At 39.3% G+C, this 19,742-nt stretch overlaps 1 protein-coding gene across 1 annotated transcript in view; it reads right to left on the reverse strand.

Annotated features, from left to right (window-relative positions):
- Positions 1-19,742, reverse strand: part of LOC149016055 (chromosome-partitioning protein, putative (DUF639)) — a 115,013-nt gene that overhangs the window by 88,896 nt on the left and 6,375 nt on the right. The window contains exons 2-3 of the mRNA XM_089157177.1: positions 17,309-17,537; positions 9,841-9,988 (exon numbers count right to left, since the gene is read on the reverse strand). Coding sequence (XP_089013303.1) covers positions 9,841-9,988; positions 17,309-17,537 — 377 coding nt within the window. The remainder of the gene's footprint in view (positions 1-9,840; positions 9,989-17,308; positions 17,538-19,742) is intronic.

Here is a 19,742-nt window from a genome sequence, read left to right on the forward strand (position 1 = left end):
TAATAATAAAAAGGAGTTAAGGACCCAAAAAAAAAAAATATATATATATATATATATATGTGTGTGTGTGTGTGTGTGTGTGTGTGTGTGTGTGTGTGTGTGTGTGTTCTACTAGCTTTTCTTCCCACCTGGCACACCAGCCTTCCCTTGGCTTCTAATATTTGCATACCCTTTCCATCCATAAGCTCCAGAAAACCACCAAAGGAATCATCCTCTATAGGATTCAGGCCCTCTGATATGCTAGAGCCCGCAACCCCTCGTGTCTCTCAATGACCAGAAATACAAAAGCTAGAAGTCCGCGGCACTCAACCACTCCCGGAAGCCCCTCCATACAGATAAAGGTAATTTGTTTCCTAAATTCAAATAGTTAACATCCTCCTCTTGATTCATCACAATGTATACACAATTCTCATACTCCCACCCTATGATTCACTCCGCTGCATGCAGATGCCATAAATCATAATCACACTGACCAGACAGTTTTCAAGTGAAGGCCCATGCTTCCTAGATCACAGGATTAATATTTAGAATATGATGCAGAGCTTCTTGATTCCCTTTTTTCCTACAAGAAACATTGCAATGGCTCTCCAATGTTCCGCATCCGAAGGAAAAGTAAGGACAATGGAGCATGGCATGAATGGTACCGTTTTCCTTGAACCTAGCCCTTTGCATGTAATGTTGAGTACCAAGGGGAGCGATATCACACAATTTTCTTGATTTTTTTGGATGAATAAATAAGTATATTAAAGACAAAGACACAAATACAACATCGCAAACAAAGAGAAAGAGCTAAAAACACTAGCAAACCACATAGAAAGATTGAAAAAAGGGCCAAACAGGGCCAAACAGCTATTTTACGGATTTCTTCTTTTTCTTCTTTTTCTTAGACGACTTGAGGTCAACCAAACGGGTTGTGCTCTTTAGCGGGGCGATTGCTCCTACGACACTCAGCACGGTCAAGGACAAGTGATTGGGGAGAGAGCTGAGGATCCGAAACGATGTCGGTAGTGGACGGGCTACAGGCCTGAGGAGTAATGGTACAAGCAAATTTGGGGGAGTGGGCTTGGAAGTTCCGAGAGGGGGAAATGGGGGAGATTAGAGCAAAGTCAGAAATGGGCAGACTAGGCCCATGGGCCAAAGGGTCCAGAGAGGGGCGTGAATCCAGTTTAAGGAGGGAATTAGGAAATGGAGGCTTGGGCCCATTGGGCAAGGGGCCCAACAACGAAGGTTGAGTGGGGGTTAAGGTAGATAAATTGGAATCTTGGGAAATAGGGACGAGATTGGGAGCATCGTCCAGGCCAATGACCGAATTGGTAAGGAGCAGAGACGGGGGAGGGATTGCAGAAAACTCAAGATCTAAGTAAACACGGAAGGGGAAAGCTACAGATTGGGATTCAGGCGAGAATAGCGATGGCTCGAGGAGGTTGGGAGGAGGGTTCTCGATATCTGTAGAAGCAGCGGGGATGGCAACGGCATCGATGGCCGTGAGATGGCAGGGATTCGATGGCTGGGAAGACTGAAGTTTAGGGCGACGCCTCCGGTAAGTACAGGTTATCGGCGCCGTGGAAGAGGGAGCTGAAGCAAAGGTTCCGGCGATAATTTGGGGGTCCAGGCGATTTGGAAGAAGGGGTTAGAGAAGCAGAGGGCATATTGGTAGATCCAGATAAAGCGATGGATGGGGACGGTGGGTTATCAGAAGCAGAAATAATTCCAAGTGTAGCATTAATGGAACATTTCTTCAAAGAATCAATGATAAGATGAGAAGACAAAGAAGCAGGAGCAGGAACAGGCAACATTACATCGATCGATGGTGGAATACGAGTGAAACATGTTCCCAGTTGGATAGAGGGCTCAGGGTTTTCAGGCATCGACAAGGGAGAAGACGACATCGGGCTAGGAACCACAGTCGAGGGAGGCGAGGGAGCAGCAAAACCAGCAGTGCACTTGTGAACATCGTGGCCGAACGACAAACAGCCGGAGCACCAAGCAGGGACCCAATCGTAGACAATAACCTGATTGAAATGAACACCCGAGTCACTGGCAATGGATATGCAGGGAGGAAGGGGCTTGGATGCAGGCACTTCAACGCAAATTCGAGCATAGGACAACCGCTCGAGTCTGGAAGTCTTCAGGTCTGAGCGAAGAGGGCGACCCAGAGCATAACCAATGCGACTCAAACATTCTTTGTTCCAAATTCCAGAGGGAGGCCCGGCAAATTGATCCACAAGGGGAGGGAATTGAAGTCGACTCTGCGGAGCGGCATGGAGGGTTCCCAAGGCTTGATAAAAATAAGGGATTGCCCAATATACCAAGGAGAACCATTGATGGCCTTCGATTGACAAGCGGGGAGGCAAACTTGAACAACCAGAATCCCATCGTCAATGACAAATGTTTCCAAAGAACCCAAGGAATTCCATTGTTTAGCCAAGGAGACCTTGATAATACCAATAGGAGGGCAAGGGCCAAGAAATTGCCCTAGGACAGCATTCTTCCATCGAAGGATTTTTGGACCAGTAGCAGATGAGGGGCAGCAAACCGAGGGAATGGGGGAGTCTGAAGAAGGAGGGATGAAGGATAGATTGCACGAAGGGGCTAGAGAAGTAAGAGGCGTGTTCCAGGCATTCGGTAAGGGAGGGGAGTGAGCAGTGGGAGGGAGCGAAGGGGGTGGAATGTGGGTGGTGGAGGTGGCGGAGGGCTGAGAGTGGGGCGGGATAGCAGAGGAGATCACCGGCGGGGAAGGGGAAGACGTCATCGGAGAGGAGGAAGAAACATCGGAGTCATCCATCCATCCTCCTTAGTCTAAGTTTTTGGCAGAAGGAAATTCTTGATGAATGTCAAAAATGGAATCTTGTCTGGGTTGGGAGGAATAAAGTTGCTCCTCTTACAAACAATTGTTCTTCATACTAGATTTCACTAAATTACTTCAAGAACATGGCCAAGACAGGACTTTTCACATTTGACACTGTCCAACACACAATTTCCAAAGCAAAAGAAGAAGAAGAAGAAGAAAGTCTGATGTTGAAGCAAAAAAAGGAATCATCGACTCAGTAAGTTTCCCTCTGAAAATTCAATGTTATATAGCCAATACAATTATTAAGACCATTCTACATTGTTTTTTGTGGAAATGACTAGAAAATCTGTTGTCTCGAATTCCTGAAACCATTTGAAGGTTTGCCTACCCCAAAAAATTTTATGGCAATCCGAACAATAATTTCTCTGAGGCCTTTGATGTTAGCACAGTACAACCTGACCCAATGGATGAACCTGTTCTGGAGTAGCAATTATATGATTTTAATTTTTATTTTATTTTTTTCTTTTTTTATTTTTGAGTTTTCTGAAATAAAAAGTACATTTTTAAGAAATCAAAGTTCAAATATTATCAAAAATACTAATGTTTTTGAAATTGTTCCAATATATGTCAGACTCCATGATGTGAACTAAACTTAGGGCCAAAATAGGGCCTTGGTTAGCATCCCCATGCCCTACGGCCCTTTAGTACTAGCAGGGGTATTTTGGTAATTTTACACTATTTCGGGTGAGTCCACTTAGGGTTTAGTTGGCTCTAGTATGTTTGTGAGACCCTCGATCTACCTTTGTTTTTGAGTTTGAGCCATATTTGTTAAGTTATTGAGTCGTTGTTAGGTTAGGATTCCTAAGTTCAAGGATCCCATATCTACTCTTAGATTTCAATTTGGATTCTTCTAGAGTGAAATATGAATTAGTCCTTTTATGAGTATGAGTCCTTAGTCCAAGTAGGGTTTCAGTTTGAATTGTCTTTCAAAATTGAGTCTTAGTGTGAGTTCCTTCTAAAGGCTATAAATAAGTCTCTCTACAATATAACAAGGAGTTGATTAGTATTGAATAAAGAATTGATTGAAAGAGTTGGTTGGAGTCACGGGTACCCAAGGAGGGAAGCCCAAAGCTGCTGGGGTTAAGTAAATTTCTACAGTTTCAAGCTCTCTTTCTCTGTCTGGCCTGTAGCAGCCTCAGCATCTTCAAGAATTTCCGCAATTGTTCAAAGGTTTGTATTCCACAGCAAGTAAGTACATCCCAACCCTCAATCCAGCCCCTTCCCTCTTATTCCTCCCATCCTCACCCTTCTTCCATTTCATCAAACCCTAGTTCTGTAGTTGCAGCCCCCTTCCCCATTTGCGAGTCACTCCCATCCCTCCCCAACCCTGCGGCAGCCCCTTATCCCCTCCCCCAACCCTAATCTCTTAACCCTTCCCTTCCCCAGCCCTAGACCAACAATCCCAGCCCACGCTTCTTTTCTTCTTCCTCTTTCTACCTTGCGGCAGCTTACGAATTTTCTAGAAAATTCAAAACCAGAATATTAACCTAAACCAAAACCCCAGGCTTCCCTTACCCAATACCTACCCCTTTTTGGGATTAGAAATCCCTTCCCAATCCTCTACCATCAAACCAAAGTGACAGCCCCTTTCTTCCCCTCCAAACCCTAGAAAATTCTGCAATTCCTCTTCTTCCTTAGAAACCCTAAAACCCTACAATTTCAAATTCAATTCTGAAATTAAAATTGCAGCAAGGTTTCAGAAAATAGGGCTGCAACAGGGCCAGGCTGGGGCGGGCTTTTCCGATCCCAATCCCAGTCCTGAATGTTCTTACCTAAGCCCATTCCTTCCCTGACCTGATTCAAGGCCTAGGATTGTTGAGAGGTCTCAAGAATACTTTTCTTTCATTACATAGTGAATCATCTGAGCTTTTCCCATTGACAAAGCATATCACATCGGGGTGTAAACCATGTTAAATCTTTATGTATATTTGTTCTATTTTGCTTTTTCATGTTTCTTGGAGTTTATGTTAACAAATATCCATCATGAAAAGCATTTGCATTGCTTGATTATGAAGCCAATTTCATGCACGGAAGTTTCATAGTAAGCCTTTTTAGCCCATGCCATAGGCTCCACTTTTTTTTCTTTTTTCTTTTTTTTTTAAATTCTTCTATTTTTAAGTTGTTTAGTTACACACTTACACTTCAAGACACATGATGTAAACCCCAGTCTATGGCTAAGGGTATTATGGTAATTTTTCCTAGATATAAGGGCTGCAAGGAATTCCAGCAAAAGGAGGATAGATTCAGGGTGTTTAGGGTATTCTAAAACTTGGAAAAAACCCTACTGTAACAGAAAGTCAGATTTAAGTTTTAACAAAAATATCTGAAAACTAGGGTTTGGGTGTTTTAAGGCTTCTAGGGTTGAGTATGGAATGTTTCAAGGGTTCGATTAGGCTAGAATTAAATCTGATTTTTTTGTTTTACAATTTCAGAATTAATCCTTCGAGGCTATGGTTAAAAATATGTTTCTTACTTGGCTTAGGACTCTTAGTTAGGGTTAGGGCTTGATCCGATTGGGTTAAAATTAGGATGGCGGGTCACTAGGGTTAGGGGGTGATGATCTTAAAGTTTGGGACAGATCTAACGGTCAGATTTTCTGTAGATCGGACCTCGAATTTTGGATTCAGAAAAAGGTCAGAAAATTCTAGAAGAATTCTGAAAAATAAATATATGGGGAGGTGAGGAGAAGCTTGCAGGTGGTCTAGAAGAAGAGGGAGGGGTTCGGAAGGGGCTCCAATGGGATTGGGAAGTGATTGGACTAACCTAGGATTGATCTAGAGCTGCCATTTGATGGCTGTAGCTTGCAGAAACTTGCTGGAAATTACAGGACAGAATTCAAAAGCTTGAAGAAACCTGTTGGAACTTGAATGATGCTGAGTATTGAGGTATCTTCTAAAATCTGCCGAGGCCCCCTTAAAACAAATCTCCGGTCCTTAATAACTTTTCATCAATAATCCAAATTTCCAGACTGAAAATTACAATGAACTAATAGGCTATTTATAGCCTTCAAAAGACCCTAACTTGGGTTGGAATTCCCGAATGGACAAGGATCCTACCTCTTGACCAAAAACCTTTAGATTGGAAGCTAATTAACTAGAGGATTTGGACTCTAGGTGGGGTTCCTTTATAAATTAGGATCCCATCTCATTACATGGACTCTTTGAATTGGACTCTACTAATAAAAGACAACCCTTAATCAAAATAAACTCCAAGAAGATAAGAACCCTCTTGGACAAAGAATCTTATCCACAACTAATTTACAATGGACTTGAACTCTTTATAACTCAAAATTTACTAACCCAAATAAAATAGTAAAATTAGATCCATAACTCTTGAATTGAGGAGATTCAATCTAGACCCATATTGAGCCCCAAAAATGCTAGAAAATGACCAAAATGCCCTTGAGGGGATTCGGCAAGCTTTGGATTGGCTTCTTTGGGTTTGAGTTGTGGGCCCAATATTTTTTTTTTTTTTTTTTTGGGGGGGGGGGGAGTGTCAACCGTGTTCCACCAACACGTAGACTAGCATAGTGGGTTTCCTTCTTGTGTCATGGTTGCTATTGGCCATGTTAATATAGAATACATAGCTTTGTTTTCTCTTACATAGCTAGGGACTCTTTCTTTTTAAATTAAAGTTTGTAGACAATTCTAGGCATCCAACAATTTTATCAATGAGAATGACTAAAATGCCTTTGCTGTTCCTATTCAAGGGGCAATTTTAAGATTCAGTTAAAAGTGAAAAAAAAAATTGGATTGGAGGAATTCTAACCAAGCCTGTTGGTGGTAGGGCTGCAACTGGGCGGGCCGGGCTTTTGCAATCCCAAGCCCAGCCCCTATATGGTATAATTTGAGCCCATTCCCGCCCTAATTGGCCCTAATTGGGCCGGGTCGGGATGGGTTGGCCCTGATTAGCCCTGATTGGCCCTGATTGGCCCTGTCCCCCTGGCCCTAATTGGCCCTGATTGGCCCAGGCCCTAATTGGCCTTGTCCCTAGCTTTAATTGGCCATATCTTTGGTCGTAAATATCAAATGTAAAACAGGTAGTAATTAAAATACATATTAAAGTAATTAAATTCTTAAATTCCAAACTCAGTTCTGGAAAATAAAATAGTAAAGATGTCAATAAATAATCCAAAACTTATATTCAATATGTATTTAACTATTTATACCCATTTAGATTTTAGAGAAATATATAAATTCAAATTTCTAGGGTTTTCTAATTTGCTATTCGATGAAAATTATGGTTATTATATGTAAGCTCGAAGGGAAAAAGAAAAAGATTTATCTCAATTCTCAATTAATTTCTAACTTCTAAGACAATGGTCAAACTTCATTCCAAATTTCCAATTTGTCTTTCCCCCAAGTTTCTCTCTCTCTCTCTTTTTTCTTTTTTTCCTTTGGTTTTTCTCCAACAGCAAAGAGTTAAAATTATTCATGAAATAGAATAAGTAGAGCAAAGAATTGTAATTAAATTTAGGCATATTTGAAAGTCAAGTCAATTATAGAGAATGTCACACAAACTCTTTTTGTAAACTTAGAAACATCAAAGATTCAAAATTCAAAAGGAATCTGATAAATGAAAATTTTATCTTCAAAGTCAAGAACTTAAGCCGTAGGTAGGTATGTTTTCATTCACAGCTATTCAATAAATTGATATCTTTATTCAATACAAAAAAATTCATATTCAAAACCTTGTTAACAAGTAAATCGACGATAATTTAGTATTCAACAAAAAAAATGTATTTTTTTTAGTAGTTAAAGAAAATGATGTTTTAGTTACAAACATAGCTATATGTTTTTAATAAATTTTTTTTGAAATATCACAGTAGATTTGTTAGATATTCATGATGAGAAGTTGGGGTATAGATTTGTTAGATATTAATTCTTTATGTAATAGTTTTTATTATTTATAATATATTATCTTGCCTTAAGCAAAAAACAAAATCAATATTTTATTGAACTAAAAATGAATTTGTTGAAAAAGTAAAAATTACCTTAAAAGAAAATAATGTAAAAGTGAATTTATAGTCTAATATGATCAAAGTGACTAAATGCCAAAATCAAGACTCATATCAATGTTAGTATGAAGATCAGGGTAAAAATCTAGTACTGTAGTACATGATCATCGTCAAATTAATATTAAAATTAGAGCCAAAATTAGGGTCAGGATCAGGGCCAAAATCAAATAGATGCTTATTACATTGAAAATGATGTTATAATTTATTTTTATTAATTTTCTACAAAACATGATCATGTTTCTAAAATTTGACACGTGTCAAGTATCCACCCATATGTATTACAATTAATTCCTCTCCATGTGGGTGGAGGGTCCAGAGTCTTTAGACTCAAATCAGGGCCAAGATCAAGGTCAGGATCAGGGCTAATATCAAGGCCAGGATTAGGGCCAAAATCAGGGCCAGGATCAGGGCCAGATCAGGGCCAAAATCAGGGCCAGGATCAGGGCCAAGAGAATAAAGGCCCGCCCTTGGCCCTAGTTCAGGGCCAGAATATTTTGGCCCTAACCCGCCCTTAGGGCCAAAATCTTTAGCCCAAGCCCTATTCGGGCTCAGGGCGGGCTTAGGGAGGGTCAGGGCCGCCAGGGCCAAACTTGCACCCCTAGTTGGTGGGAGATCAAAGGTTACATCCTCTACTAAATCTTCTGTTTCTTCTTGTATCTCTTCTAAAACTATTAGTGTATGAAATTGATTCAAGAAGGGTCTGAAGGTTCATCATCAATCTATTTTCTGTATATATTCTGTTAGTGTTGAGCATCATGACACAGCCAAGAACCAACACCAAAAGCCTGGCAGCAGAGCACTGTTTTAGCCACCTGTCAGCTGAAGTTGCTCACGCTCCTGTGAGGAATCTAACTAGCAGATTCCCTTAATGCTTGTGGCACTAAAGAGGCTCTTCTGGGTGAGTGAGTTTTGAGTTTGATAATATACTGTTCTGATCCTTAAATTAAACCATACAATACAGCGCTTTTAGGTTTACTAATTCTAATATTTTGCAAACAATGGTAAAAATATGACCCCTTTAGGAAAGGTCGACTTTGACCACACTATTGACCAGAATTATGTTACAGGGTTTGCTTGAGGTCATATAATAAGAGCTGATCTGAACATAGGGGTCATTCTGTCCCTCCCCCACCACAAGAATGTCCAGTGTACTGCCATAAATACACAATCTGGTAAGCGCTTTAAATCAGAATGTTGCTACCAACGTTTCCACAAGGACCCACATCAATGCTAATTCAACATTATAACAATAAGGTTCCAGGCCTCCTCAAGTAATTCTAAGATGTTTCTAATACTTGTTGTCAATCTGTATAACACAAGTGACTAGATTCAGGCTGGTCTCAACAAATTCTGAATAATGCATCTTTAGGGCTTGAATCATAGTTCTCAAAACTAAACCAGAAATCAAACAGAAAAAGGCTTAGTTTCAGGTTTTGGGCAGCACACATAGCACAGTGAGGGCTAAAGGTCTGAGATAAAGAAAAACTGGGAGCTATTAAACAATAGCAGCATAAGTAGCACATAGTAATTACTTCAACAGTTCAACCTTTAAACATTAATTTTTAATTAGCAATAAGATCGAACCAAATGATTTTTTAGAAAAAAAGCAGGTTTGATTCTGGTTGTTGCACAGGATTGTCCTGTATCCAGACTGAATCCAAATAAACGGGTACCCCGTTCTGTCAGTTTGATTGCCAGTCTGGTTTAGACTTAAAAACTGAGGTCCACATACCCCACATCATAACCAGTTTTCTCTTTAACTTTTTAGAGTTGCACATATGATTCTTCTCAAAAATACAACATTCACTTATGGAATCAAGCATCCTATCTGCAGAGCAGGGATATAGTTCCATCTCCACCCACTAATGCAATGTCATGCTCTGCCTATGATACAGGAGGCCCCTCAAAAAAAGCAAAGCAAAAAAAATAAGTATTTCAACATAAATTTCATTTACTTTGATGAATCACAAACCTTCAAGCAAGGATGAATATCAGAACTATCCCTTGACAAAAATCGAAAGCAGCAATACTCCAGTAAGTAACGTGCATCACTGCAGACAGACTCATTGGCAAGTGCTTCAAATATTCGTTGCATCTTTTTCCCACTTAATCCATTCATCCTGCATGTAACAACTTAAGCAATCATTTTCACAGCATTTTAGCAAATCTGAATGATGTAACAAACCCACCTAAGTGCCATCATTAGTTCAGAAAAGAAAGAAAAGAAAAAGGCACACCAACAGAAGATAAAGCTTTGCCCAACATGCCAATTCTACATCCATTGACTAAGATCTGGGGAAACAACTTAAAATATAAAGAATAGGATAATTAATGATGCCCACTTGTACTATAGCTTAATTACTACCTTGACCCCTGTACTTTTTGAAATTAATAACCCAACCTTAGACTTCGTCCTCAAATTACTGATCCCCCCTACCATCTCTCGGTTGTGGGTCCTTTAGAGAGCCAGTAAGTATGGAAGGCACATGCAGCTCCCAAGTCCCTATGAGGAGGAGTCAGAGTGTGAGGTAGGAGGTTCCTATCCCACGAGCCCCTACAAGGGGTCGAGTTTTGTCAGCACATCCTACAGATCCGGATCTGGAGATTCTTCACAATGATCCGGCCCTATTTGTGAGGCCTGAGCATAAGCAAAGAAAGTTGAAGCAATTATGGGGGAGTGTGAAGGAAAAAGTGGGGATGGCTTTTTCCAAATGGGCTTATTATCATAGTATTCCAACACATACAGCCCAAGGGCCCTACTATAGGGATATGATTGAGGCGATAGGCAAGGCTGGGAGTGGTGTACAGAGGACCCACTCCATATGAGATATATAATATCTATTTGCCTAAGCATAAAGAGGACTTAAATGAGTATATTAAGGGATTAAAGCCCATGTGGGCTCATTATGGAGTGACCGTGATGGCTGATGGTTGGATTGGTCCCACCAGACAGTCCATCATCAATTTCATGTTGAATTGTGATGGGAGGCCAGTGTTCCTCAAGTCAATAGATGCATCCGGTGATAAGAATGATGCAAAATATATTTATAAATTATTAAAGCAAGTGGTTAAGGAGGTTGGAGTGGAAAATGTGATATAAATTGTGACTGATAATGGCTCCAACTACAAGAAAGCTAGGTTGAAGATGCCGGAGAACTCCAGGAATCAAAAGATTCAAAACATATAGTATTAATTTTCATTTTTAAATACATATATTAACATTACATGTGCACTTTATGACTTCTTATCGATGCCTTAATGGACAAATATAAGCTCTTTTGAACTCCATGTGCTGCTCACTGCATTGACTTAATGTTGAAGGGCATCGGAAAGGTCAAGCTTGTGAAGAAGACCGTGGAGCAAGCCCGACAAGTTAGCACCTATATCTATAACCACACATATGCATTAAAGATGATGAGGGACAAGTGTCAGGGTGACTTAGTGAGGGCAGGCATAACTAGATTTGCTACTAATTGGATAGCACTGCAGAGCTTTGAGAGTAGGAAGACTGGCCTTAGGAGCATGTTTGCATCAAAGCAGTGGTTTAGCTGGGAGGGTTCTTCATCCGTGGGAGGAAGGAGAGCACAGTTGAGCACACTCAATGAGACTTTCTGGCATAATATGAGGATAGTGGTGAAGATGCTTGAGCCTGTGGTGCAAGTGTTAAGGATGGTTAGATTAGCAGAGAAAACCTACTCTACTACACATATTTGATGCAATAGAGAGGATGAAGCAGCAAGTTGCTCAGATCCAACCCACACAGCAACAAGAAAGTCCTCGAAATCATCCAAGTTAGATGGTTGTCTATGTTGCAGCATCCACTGCATAAGGCTGGTGAGTTGAAGTCTAGTATTCAATTTAGTTTTCATTATGTTATCACACTATTAAGCATTGATTATTCCCTATTATAACATACTTTTTCTTACACAGCATACTATTCAAACCCCAAGTACCATTACAAGGACAATCTTAGGATGAGGCAAGATTTGATGGATGCCGTCCAAACTATAGTGGAGAAGTTGGAACCGGATCCATCTAAACAAGTAATCCTCCTTACGGAGGTGAGATAAAGATTTGAATCATTTGAAATTTACAATTTATAGTTTTATACTAAGTCATTAACCTAGTAACTATTATTATTTTTTCTCTTTATATATTATTAAATAAAGGCATTTAAGGATGCCACTGGGAGCTTCGGTCGTTCTGTGGCAGTATCGGGACGGGAATCTGCCCCTGGGGGTAGGTTCATTCATTTAATTCATTATATATTTAATTATTATATTCTATCTTTAATTTAGTTATTTAAGTATTGAAATGACTGGAGTCTATGTTTGTTGCAGCTGAGTGGTGGTTGCAATTTGGACGTGACTCACCCCACTTGAGTGTGATTGCAAGCAAAGTGCTCTCCCAGACATGTTTTGCCACTGATTGTGAGCAAAACTGGAGCACCTTCAGCCTCATTCACTCGAAGAGGTGCAACCGATTGGGTGTGAAGTGTCTAGAGGACCTTGTCTACATACACTATAATATGAGAATGAGACTGAGGGAGGATCATATTAGATAGGGGATGGACAAAGAGAGTAACAATATCGAGTTGGCTGACATATTTGAGATGGATGATGATGATAACCCAATAGTTGACTGGATCAAGGCCAATGGAGAGCCATTGCTAGATAAGGAGGGAGGTCATCCCAGTAGACAGATTGCAGAGGAGATGGGGGTTGATGTGGAGGACTTCATGGCTCAGGAGGGGAGTGCACGTGCAGCGCCCGCCTGTCCCTTCGTGCCACACCCTAGTGCATCCACCCAGAGTGAGGATTTGATTGTCTGGTTTGACACTGAGGATAATGTGACTCAGGCCTCCGACGATGGTGATGATGATGACGATGATGATTATGATGATGGAGGGGATGAGGAGGGTGTTGGACCGCATGATTAGGATTTAGCTGATCCTAAGGATAGACCACCAACAACAACAACAATACGTGAGAGTCAAGGGGGGAGGACGACCACCGAGATTCACAGGCAAGAGTTAGTTCACCCACGCGACACAAGATTCAGACCATACTAGAGCTGCATCTCAAGGCCAAAATGTTTCCTCTACATATTCGAGAAAGGGGAAAGGGAGACAGCACGACTATAGCACAGAGGACACACCATCATATGGGTCCTATCGTCTGGCTGATGCCGAGAGCTTGGTGGGATCTATGAGATTGATGAGCATTGATGATTCTAGAGACTCCACCTCCAGAGGATCCGGATGGCATAGGCCTGCAGAGTCCTCATATGATACTGCTGTGGAGAATATTGGTTCTACTAGGTCGACTTATAGAGCTTATGGTTATGGACCATATGGTGTCCCTCCTGGCTATCAGATTCAAGGTTAGCCACTAGTGGAGCCTTATGGTTATGGAGCAACCTATGCAGCTTATGGTGTCCCTCCCACTGTCACCTATCGGAGTCGACCACTGGAACCTTATTGTCAATATGGACCTTATCCTTATGCTGACAGCCAGGGTGCTCCTTCATTTATGAGCAGATCTTCCACTCTATTCCACAGCCACCAGGCCCACCACCAGCCTTTCCATATGCAGTTGAACCAGTTCCTTATTCAGAGATTCACAACTTTCCACCGTCAAGAAATCTTAGGCATGTGGATGAAGCCACGTACGAGTTGCAATTGCTTGACTACGTCAACAACTATATGGGGAAAATATCATGGGACTTGTATTGTCATTTGTATGGGGTGCAGAAGGAAGAGAGAGACATTGAATAGAGTAGACTTGTAATTAGTAACATTCTCGCTTCTTCTCATATGTAGTATATACTTAGAAAGTCGGATGTTACATTTTCAATGGTTTTTTTGGTAAACTAGTAGTTCTATAGTGTTTATTATGCTTGAAATAGGTAGTATGCAAGAATCCAAATCCTTTTGAGTCCATATGAGGCCTGAAATTGAAGTTACAATTGTTAGAAGAAAAAAAGTGTCCAGTTTTGGTCGAAATTTCAACCGAAACATAGGAATTTCGGGCTTTTGCAAGGTCGAAATTCCCATAAATCGATCGAAATTTGTTCCTTGCTTATGTCTTGTGTGACATAGCAAGGCTTTATTTATAATACTAGTTATGAATGAGCAAGTACAATGATACCCAATGTGGGACTAAAAAACATAAACAATAAAGACTCCAATCGACCAAACTCTCAACTGGACTCAACTTATGACTTAAAACAGATATTAATGTTAAACTTTCACCACAAGTAACAGTATCAATCATCCACTGCTTCAAGAACATTCCTAGGCCAAAACCTTTTAACCATAGACAATAATTAAGCAGCAAAATGCCCTGACATTAAGTATAAAAATTATATTACAATGGAATTTAGAAGATGAAAGGAAGCAAAAGCAAGGAAGGAAGACAAAGAAAAGGGAAACGAGAGATAGACTCGGTAGCATGGAGAAAAATTCGACCAATATGGTCGATATTTCGACTGAAATGCCTGCAAAAAATGAAATCGAATACATACAGTTGTAGGAACGAAAAGTGTAAGATATCGTTTCGTATCGACCGATATAGTCGAAATATCGGCCCGATACCATATCGGCCCAAAACAATACCTGCGTAAGCTTTAAAATGTCCAAATCGACCCAGTTTTCGACCTACCAAGCCTTTTTACCTGTTTTGAGCGATATCGCCCTGGAGATTTCAACCTCTTTTAGAAATTTTTTGTGATTTCTCTTGCTTTCATCCCCTTTTACACCTAATTTCTACAACTCTATTTCCTTCAAACACTTGATTTGGTCCTACATTTGTGCATTTTCTCAAATCTTGCAAGGTAAGTAACCAACTTCCTCATTTTTTTATTTTTGTTTCATTTGTGCCTTATCTCGTATTAGATTGCTTCCAAATTTATGTATGTTTACTTTAGAGTGTTAATCTATGAATTTGTAGTGTCAAAATTATTTTTTTATTCTTCCTACTATTTTTTATTTTTCTGTTATTAAAAATCATTTACTAAATTATGTATATTGCTAAAAATGTATATGTATAGTACATGTATAAGCTTCAAATGAATGTATGTGAGAGTTGAGACACCATATTGCTGTGATGGTGTTGAATTAATTTTTTTTCTGTTAATTATGTAATTTTACTGTATTTAATATACATTTAAATAACTAAAAAAATATTTAAATATTAAAAAAAACTAATTAATTTCTATTTTAAATTTTAAAATAGCAGAGTATTAGTGGAAGCATATATGCAATTTTTGGAGCATGTTGTGGATAATTTTAAGATAGTTTGTGTGTATTTTATATATTTTAAACTACATAAGATATATTTTAAGATAGTTGTGTCCCTCCCACTGTCAATTATCGGAGTCAGCCACTGGGACTTTATCAGTATCCTTATCCTTCTCCTGAGAGCCAGGGTGCTCTTTCATTGGTTGAGCAGATCTTCCACACTATTCCACAGCCACAAGGCCCACCACCACCAGTTCCTTTGGAGATTCACAACTTCCCACATTCAAGAAATCTTATGCATGTGGATGAGGCCACGTACAGAGATGCAGTTGTTGACTATGTCCAAAACTATATGGGGCAAACATCATGGGAGTTGTATTGTCATTTGTATGGGGTGCAAACGGAAGAGGGAGACCTTGAGGCTTGAATAGAATAGACTTGTAAGTAATAACATTCCTGCTTCTTCTCTGATTCATGTACTATATACTTGGAATGTTGGATGTTACATTTTCAGTAGTTTTTTAGTAAACTAGTATTACTATAGTAGTTTTTCAGTAGTTTTTTAGTGTAAGTGTTATTAAAGCCCTAAACACTTTTTATTGCTTTGGTCATGAGTGGTGAGATGAGCTATGAATATTAATTAGAATTTATAAGTGAATCATAAAGATCATTTGTAGTTTTGATCATGAGTGATGAGGTGGGCTAGTTTACTCCATGGAACTTATTCCACAATGGATTACCATTGTGGCATTGACCGTGTATTCCTATTGGCACCTCCATGGGTTGATTATCCAATATTAGTGGAGAAGTAGACACTGTAGTTATTTTTCACTTAGTGAAGAGGTTTGTCAAGATCGTGTTTATTGTGCTTGAAATAGGTAGTATGCAAAAATCCAAATCAATTTGAGTGCATTTGAGGCTCGAAATTGAGTTTTCAAGAAGAGTCAGATAAAAAGTATCCAGTTTCGGTCGAAATTTCGACCTTTTTCAAGGTAGAAATTTTCATTTCGATCGATATTTTTTCCTTGCTCGGTAGACCTGGTGGCAGAGCACCATTATTTTTCCTGCATATTAATTCACTCAGAAAAAGAAATACATCCTTAACAAAAACTGTAAAAGACAGCCAAGAGAGGAAAAAGGTAAAAATGTGTTATATCAAAACTATTACACAATGGTAATGTGCCTAGACCCTAGAGTACCCTTAACACTTCAGATTTAGGGGGAGAAACCATGTGGCAATGTCCATTAAAGTTCTCCCCACAAACTGAAGCATACATGTGATTCAAATCCAGCATCTCAGATGCTATGGCATTAAATTTAAGATGAGAAACTCTCATTCTTCCACATATGACATCAGTCTATACAGCATACACCTTTAAGTGTCACCCCTTAAAAATATGTTACAGGGATGCCATACAAAAAATGTCCAACACGTGCATCGTAAAATATCTATCTGCTTCCTCTGCTATCACAGCATATCAGAGTGTGTCTTACATTGATTAATAAGCAGCACACTTCGAGGACTTCCATGTGACCAACAGATCCTACTGAGAGGAGAAAAAGTAGACACCAAAGGTCCAAGTAAACAGAGACTAGGTCAAGCACCTTCTGTATGGGTGGACCTTTCTCTGTATTTACAGCTGTGTAATTTATTGAACTTGTTCTTTTTCTAGTCAAAATGGCTAAAAGATAGATCTATACTTCAACACATCTCATATGGTCAAGTGCTTTGAAAATGAAAATTGGCGAAGTAGGCAAGGATGGACCACTCTCTTGTTTACCTGTTGCTACCTAAGCTATCACATGGCAAAATTCGAGCCCATCCTGTTAAGTTGGCAAGATGGCAGTCTTGCTAACCCGCAAACACATAATCATAATTTGGGTAAATGCCACTTACCTCCCCTCTTACTTAATTGAGAAAGTTAACATAAGGGAGGGATTTATCACCTTTGCCAGGTAAGCAGGGGTGTAACTGTCATTATTCAACTAAGAGGGGGTCTAAGAGTCATTTGGACAACTAAGAGGGGAGCTAAGTGTCATTCACCCTAATATTTTGGTTCACAGTCTTCAAGTGTTACATGATCACCATGCCAAAATTATTCTGACAAGTAAGAAACAAATCAAGTAACAGTAAAAGAAAGTTCACACCCAAACATATCAATGTGAATACTTGAAACCACTACTTGTTAGGCCTCTTTACCTACTGAACTGCTCAATGGATGCAATGGCCGCTAAAGAAAGATTTCCATTCTGTGTTCTACAATCAATAGTTTGTTCTGCCAGAAAGAGTTCTCCAATTTCTTGAGTGTCCAGGTCATTTTCAGGATCAGTCTTCTTAACCTGCCCAGTTTTCACCAATGGAGAGGCAACTTCATTCAGAAAGTTTTGGGTCTTTAGGAGCCATGAGTTTAATCTGTCTTGCACCACACCTGTAGCATTGTTGAGAAACCCAAACAAAATGTCCATCAAGAGATGTTAATAGTGGTGTTAATCAAGCGTATTTAAAGAAGAAAGAAGTCTCTGTCATAGAGTTCTGATTCAGAAATCAGAATTGAACCAGAAATATCATCGCATTGAGGGATGCTGTTTTAAGAAGTTAGTCTATGAGGTGACAAGATGGTGCAACGTAACTGACCCATTAACTGTATGCTACTAGAACAGACAGAGGTGGTGAAGAGCAATGAGATTCTGTAATGTGATTATTTTAGATATCCAAGTTTGATTATAGTTCATAAATAAAGAAATTGATATAAATACCGATGTACCACAGAGAATCAAAATAGGATAATGAAGTTGACAGCTGTGTCCTTTGTGTGGTGTGATCAAAATATTCCTTTTATAATTTAAAGGTAAAATTTTCCAGACATCATGAGTATGCATACAACTGGCTATGTTGTAAGTTGCAGAATATTGAGCAGCTAAGAGGCATTCAATAAATAAACTCTGTTATGTTGAGAACAGATGAGTCACGACTAGGAAGGGTTAAGTAATGAATGATCATACTGAAGTTAATTCAGAATAGGCAAATAGCTGTGCTACATGAAAAGAGAAAGTCATTTTAGGTGGCAGATCATGTTCAATGGACGCTTTGGATGCTCCAATCTGGAGAAGTGGAATATACAGTTTGATTGGAACTTGGAAGTCTATTCTGCCTAGAGCTTTTCCTAGTTTAAGCTTCCTCAACAAATGGTGCACTGCATTGTGATAGGGCTTTAATCAACTCAGGAGCTTCTTTTGGTGGTGTGATAAGGCATGAAGGGGAAGATCCTATGCTGGCTTTTGCAGGTAAAGGAAAACTTTCAGTATTAGCTATGAAGATGAAAGCAATCTATGAAGGCTTGAAGATCTGCATATCAAAAGAACTGGCTGTTTCTATCTGATCTGTTCCCAAGTTTGCAATAAACATTACTAATGGGAGAATCCAAGGGCCGTGTAGCAGTCCAACCTTTGAAAGGGGAAATAAAACAGATGGCGGTTGTCCTTCATGTAAAGGAATTTGTGCATGTGTGGAGGGAGCACAACCAGCCAGACGATTTCATGACTGGCATCTAGCTGACACAGAGCCCGTGGAATGGGCACCTAGTGATTTTCCAGCAGAGCTAGTGGACTTTATTAAGAAGGATGCAGAAGCTCATGTTTACTTCAGAATGTAATGGGTTTTGAGTTTTTTCCCTGTGTAGGACGGAATGCCCTCCTTTGATGAATCTTCTTCCCCCGATTGGAGCTCTAGGAGATTGACTTTTTTGTATCTTCCCTTTTTCTAATATAAAAACAACCATTTATCATTAAAAGAATAAGCTGTTCAGGTAACAAATGAATAAAAACAACCAAAATTAACTGCTGACAGTTGGCAAAATTCAATACCAGATTTTGCCAAAGAGCGGAAATTTCGATATCTCAACGTCTCAAGGTGGTCAAATCCTTGAGACAAAATGAAATTTTGAATCTTGTTTATGAATGATATCTTATTTACTTGAGATAGCATTCATAAATAACTACCCGGATCCAAATCCAATAAAAATAGTTGAAAAACAAAATTCCAAAAAAAAATACAAAGCTAATAACCTATTTCAAGAAAAAAGAAAGAAAGGACTTTCAGAAGTATGCAAAATTTTAAGATCATACTATGGCAAAACATTGTTAAAACCCAAAATTACAGTATATTATTTATCTGAATTGATACCTAATAAACATTTTTATTCAGAACAATTACAACAAGTCAACAACATTCATGCATACCAAATAAAGTTTGTCCACAACACAAGTCTCTTCATACAAATCAAATTTAAGCAATCCTAGATTTATTGGAAAGCTGGTTTTGCTCTCTACCAAATACAAAAGTGTCATGTGAAAATAACATACTGACCACTTAAACCAACGGCACTTTAATTACTTATGGGTAGAATCATATTTTCAAGAATGGTATAGACCAAATGTGAGATTACATATACTATCAATGGCCAATTCCAAGAACAGTATATAACAATCTGTTTTATTTGTTTCAAACTCAATAGATTGCTCGTTCAGTTCTGTTGTCTTCTGGCCACATGTTTCTTTATGACTTGCTGTGGCTTAATATAGATGATTTCATGTGGCTTATTGTTGGTTTTTGACGACTCCATGTATCATGACTT

The sequence above is a fragment of the Hakea prostrata genome, chromosome 5, assembly GCF_041222555.1.
Source record: "Hakea prostrata isolate BN-2017 chromosome 5, UWA_Hpros_2, whole genome shotgun sequence".
NCBI classification, from domain to species: Eukaryota; Viridiplantae; Streptophyta; class Magnoliopsida; order Proteales; family Proteaceae; genus Hakea; species Hakea prostrata.